At 39.4% G+C, this 5512-nt stretch overlaps 1 protein-coding gene across 1 annotated transcript; it reads left to right on the top strand.

Annotated features, from left to right (window-relative positions):
• Positions 1-2149: 2149 nt before the first annotated feature.
• Positions 2150-5512, top strand: LOC103412691 (receptor-like protein 2). The gene is made up of 2 exons (XM_029099109.2): positions 2150-4531; positions 4618-5512. The coding sequence occupies exons 1-2, from the start codon at positions 2382-2384 to the stop codon at positions 4829-4831; spliced, it is 2364 nt and encodes a 787-aa protein (XP_028954942.1). The 5' UTR covers positions 2150-2381; the 3' UTR covers positions 4832-5512.

The following is a 5512-nucleotide window of genomic DNA, read 5'->3' as shown; positions in this document are numbered from 1 at the left end:
AACCGTTTCAAAACTGTAAAACCAAACAGTTCGGTGCGGTTCAGTTTGATTCGTATTTCGATTTCAATTTCCGGTTTCAATTGCCCACCCCTAATTTAAACCATTTTTCAAGACAAAAGTGCTTTTAACCCTTCAAAAAGCACGAGCCCAAAATCAATTTAAACCTTCTAATACGTTGGTGACGTCCCATTTCACTTATGAGCGATTCCGAAACCGGAATAGAATGGGAACTTACACAATTACATTTCTCCCAAAGCATTCAAGCGTTTATCAAGCTTTTGAAGAATTAGAAAATTGCTGGGATCCATGTACAAATAATATTAGTAATCAATTTTCTAAATTACTCGGATGGAGGTGGGATCTGGACTGCAGAGTAAAGTCTCTATCCGGAATCAAACTGAGTGACGTAGAGCACTTGTGGTTATTAGACTTTACACATGCGACAACCTGCTCTGGTACCATGAAGAAGTTGAGGTTCTACTTTAAAATAGCAATATGGAAGTAGCTTAATTACTTATAAGCACACGCCAAGTCTTTTCTTTTTCCGATGTGAGATTTATACTCTCAATAATATTAAGGTGTTTTGAATGATTTGATGGCTTATGTGACAATTTGACATTTTATACAATAAGAAATTGAAGGATAGGTTGAAGAGAATTTGTTGCCATTTTTGCTATTGTATGCTCACGTGGTAGATTTGAAAACCCTAGTTGAAGCATGTTTGGCCGGTGTAGCTTTTATGCTACACATTATTCAATAGTATGGGAGTTTTAATTGTTTGCAACTATTTACGTTTTTTTTTTAACCTCAACCAACCACGTCTCACATAAAAACCCTAGAAAACCTCGGTTCATTAGTTGTGGCTCACTAGATTGTCTCTTCCTTAATTGGGACAATAAATTTTTTAAAACGCTAAAGTTTCAAGTTAACCCAACTATATATTGGTTTGCACATATAGTCAATGTTAATTCGATTAGTAGTGAGCTAATAAACCGTCTCTAAAACCTCAATTGAAGCAGGCCCCGCATCAAAAAGTTAAAAACTTTGGTTGGGGCACTAGATTGTCTTTACCCGAATTGGAACAATGAATTTAAAACGCTGAAGCCGCGGGTTGGCCCAACTATTGGTTTGGATATTGGTTTGCATATGTGATCAATATTTGTTTGATTAGTAGTAAGCTGAAGAACCGTTTTCGAACTTTGATAACTTTGAAGCCCTGTCTCTAAAGTCATCAAAGTCGGAAAGGAATAATCCAAAAACCTTGTATGGACCCCGTTGTGCAACTGGTGCTTTGAAGTCTATCTACATTTTCTACACTAATTTCTCTTCTACATATGTAATGGATCTTAGCGACGACAACTTCTTTGGCATCATTCCATACCAGAGTCCAGCCTCACCAATTTGCAGGTCCCCACTTTCGAATTAGTGCAAGTAATAATACAACTACGAACATGGAATATGTATGCGAAAATTGTAAATTCTGAGACTGAATCTCACATTAAGTAAGTTAGTAAGTAAGTTAGGTTACTCCTCATATTATCAATTTTTTGTATGGTGAAACCTCAACTATTTTCAATAAATTACCAATCTTTGCGCCTAGAAGTCTCTGTAATTTACAGTTATTTCACATCCCAATATTCTATTTTCCCAAAAAATCAAAAACAAAAATAAACAATTGTGGGGCAACTCAAGTGGTACGGTACTTACCTCCACTCAGTGAAAAAAGTTTGAATCTCGCTCTTAATCTATGGATTTTTGCTCGCTGATTTATGCAGAAACAAACGGTGACAGAGCCTCAAAGACAAGCAGAGTCGTCCTTTTCTAATTTTGGTGTTTCCTTATCGCTGATTTATGCAGTAACAAACAGTGACAGCCTGGAATTTGATAAAGGACTTGGATTGTCAGCCCTCCAATTTCTGTGCCCTCTTTGTGTCCTCCTGTTTTTGTGGTCACGATTAAGCCAAGTCAACATTTTATATTACTATTTCTTTTTGTTTTATTATTTTTATAAAAAAATAATATAAAATATTGACATAGCTTAACCGTGACCACACAAAACAGGAGGGCACAGGAAGGGCACCTAAATGGGAGGGCAGAGAATCCAAAGTCCTTTGATAAATCTAAGAAAGCTGCAGCCTACAGTCAAATCAAAGACCAAGAGAGATTAAACAATTTTTCAACGACTTTGAAGTCCTTGCCTTATCGCCCATAATCTACCAAAACATTATTTATATATATATATATATATATAGAGAGAGAGAGAGATAGAGAGAGAGAGAGAGAAGGTTGCTGCTTAATATATTCATACTCTGCAGATTCATACATATATGCATACCCATCCACGCGTGTAGAAGAAAACCTGTGAGTACCCTGAACCTGAGATGGATCATCCATTCTCTCATGGCTTCCTTCTCATCCTCTTGTTTTCTTCCATTATATTCACAATACAAGCATGTGATCTAACCGAACGCAGCGCCCTCAAGTCCTTCGCGAGCACTCTGTCTTCCCCGGCATTGAACTGGACTGCTTCAGTTGATTGTTGCCAGTGGGAAGGCATCACATGTAATCAGAACGGTTGGATCATCCAATTGCGGTTGCCATCCAAGGGCCTCACAGGAGGTACTTTTCCTTCATCACTTGGAAACCTTAAGCTTCTTTCGCACCTCAATCTCTCCCACAATCTGCTTTCCGGCTCTCTTGAAGCCGGGATGTTCTCGTCCTTGAGTCGCCTTGAGATTCTTGATTTGAGCTATAACCTTTTCTCCGGAGAAATACCATTGTCTTTATCATCAAGTTACATCCAAATGGTTGATTTTTCGAGCAATCAATTCAACGGAACAATTCCATCTTCATTCCTCCAGCATGCCTGGAATTTGAGCAGCTTCAATGTCAGCAATAATCATTTTAAAGGCCAAATACCTTCCTCTATCTGTCTTCGTTCCTCCTCTCTTAGAGTCTTGGATTTCTCCCACAATAATTTCAGTGGCCCAATTCCCCCCGGACTTGGAAACTGTTCCGAGTTGGAGGTCTTTCGTGCTGGCGACAATACTCTCTCAGGGTCCCTTCCTGCTGATATCTACAATGCTCAGGCACTTCAAGAAATTTCATTATCTACCAATGGGCTTGTGGGACCCATCAGTGAGAATGTTGGGAAGCTCTCCAAATTAAAGCTCATGCGCCTTCAATACAACAATCTCCATGGTCATCTGCCCCCATCTCTGATGAATTGCACAAACCTTGTTGAAATAAATCTGGGATTCAACTTTTTTAGTGGGAATCTCTCTGTGCTCAATTTCTCTAAACTTACTCAACTTAGTAAACTAGATTGTTTAAGTAATAATCTCACTGGTACCTTGCCAATAAGCCTCTACTCATGCAAGTCCCTCAAAGCACTTCGACTGGCTACAAATGATTTCGAGGGCCAACTCCAACCTGAGATTCTTCAATTGAAAAACTTGACCTTCCTCTCGCTTTCTCGTAACAGACTCACCAATGTCACGGGGGCAATGAAGATACTGACGGGTTTCAAAAGTCTAAAGGTGCTCCTTCTTGCAAAAAATTTTAAAGGTGAAGAAATGCCAGATGGGGATATAACTGTCGATTCCGGGTTACAAAATCTGTGTGTTTTCAGTTTACTTATGTGTCATATGACAGGACACATACCTGCATGGATTTCAAAGCTCGGGAAACTGGAAGTCCTGGATTTGTCTTTTAACAGACTCACTGGCACAATACCTGGTTGGTTGGGGACTCTTCCGCATCTTTTCTTTTTGTTGTTGAATGACAACTTGATTTCGGGTGAATTTCCAAAGGAGCTTTGCAGACTACAAGCATTAGTATCGCAAAAGGCTGCGAATGAAACAGGCCATTGTTCTCTTGAGCTGCCCGTCTACTTTCAACGCGGTAATAATGCAACTGTGCTGGCTTCACAGTACAAATATGTGCCCAACATGCCAAGAGTAATCTCCCTCAGGAACAACAGTTTAAGCGGCAGCATACCCTTTGAGATTGGCCAATTGCAATTTCTTCAACAACTGGATCTAAGCATCAACAACTTCTCCGGCAACATTCCAGACCAAATAGCCAACCTCCCAAAGTTGGAGAGATTAGAACTCAACAGTAACCGTCTGTCAGGCGAAATCCCATCATCACTATCAAATCTCCATTTCTTGTCTACATTTACTGTTGCATACAATAATCTTGAAGGACCAATACCAGCCGGCACTCAGCTCCAAGGATTCAGTGTCTCTGCATTCGAAGGGAATCCGAAACTTTGCGGTGCCCCACTTTCAAACCAGTGCTTCCCAAGTAATGGCAATGATGCAGATGAGAATAAGAACAACCAGGATTTGGACGATGATGAGGAGCAAAGTCTATGGTTTGGGTTATCTGTTGTGCTTGGTTTCTTTGTAGGGTTATTGGGATTCTGTTGCCCTTTGCTTCTCAAGAGGACGTGGAGATATGCATATTTCAAACTCCTTGACAATATTCAATTCATGGTCTATCTGAAGTGGAGAAGGCTTAGAAGAAGGTAGAGTTCTAGAATCTAGACTCTCTGTTCATTTTTCTTTTTTCGATTTGTTTACAATTCCTAATTCTTGTTCTTCTTCTTAACAGGAAAGCCCAAGGCCAAGTCCAAGTCCCAAACCAAAAGGATGAAGTTAAAAGCAGCAAACCGGATAGTGAAACCGAGAGTACAAATCGGTCAGAATATGCAAACAACAGTAACTCTTTCATGGTCCCTGACAACTTCCAAACCACCTCTCTCGTCAATGTTCCAGTTCAAGCTCGCTGCCCAGAAGATGAAGAAATATTAATGTGTACGGATTGAGCCAGAAATTCTCTAGTGCAAAATATCTATTTAGTAGTAGGATGTTCATTCCCTAATCGGATTGTAAGTTGAATAACTCTTTTATTAATTTTCTCTCTTTGTTTAGACCAAAATTATGGACCAAACTATCAATGAGAAGGGTTTGTGTTTTTTCCGAAAGTAAAACAAAAAAACTAGTGTAAGTTGGGCTTTCACTTACTTCTTCTGGTTTGCACGGGTTGAAAGTCGGAAGTCGTTGAACGAATCCCAACACGAGCAGAAGCCGAAAACCACAGAGCTCCAACTTTCGCAAGAGGAGGCGGTTCAGGAAATGTGTTACAGTGGCACGTAAGTTCCTAACCCTGTAAATTGGCCATTGTTGGAAACATGAAAACAATCTGGAAATCTGGCAAGAGATAAAAAAAAATGGCAAAAGAACACGGTTCAGGAATTTCATCAAACAGTTCATGTGCAATCTCTTTTCAGAAAGTTTAAAACTCCAGTTATCTTGTGAGCGTAAGATAGCACATTAAGGAAGAAACATGTAAATGCAGCTTCATCGTCTACAAAACAAGCATACAACTTAACAGTTTTTTCTGTTGAAATTTTTGGCAAACAAATGTCTGGGTCTACAGTTTGATGGTGTCTCGAGGTTATGTCAAAAGAGGTTTTTTCTGGAAGTTATTTATTTTTTTATTTTTA

Source organism: Malus domestica, chromosome 11 (assembly GCF_042453785.1).
Source record: "Malus domestica chromosome 11, GDT2T_hap1".
NCBI classification, from domain to species: Eukaryota; Viridiplantae; Streptophyta; class Magnoliopsida; order Rosales; family Rosaceae; genus Malus; species Malus domestica.
Note: the sequence above shows the minus strand (reverse complement) of the source record. Positions and strands in the feature narration are given on the sequence as shown.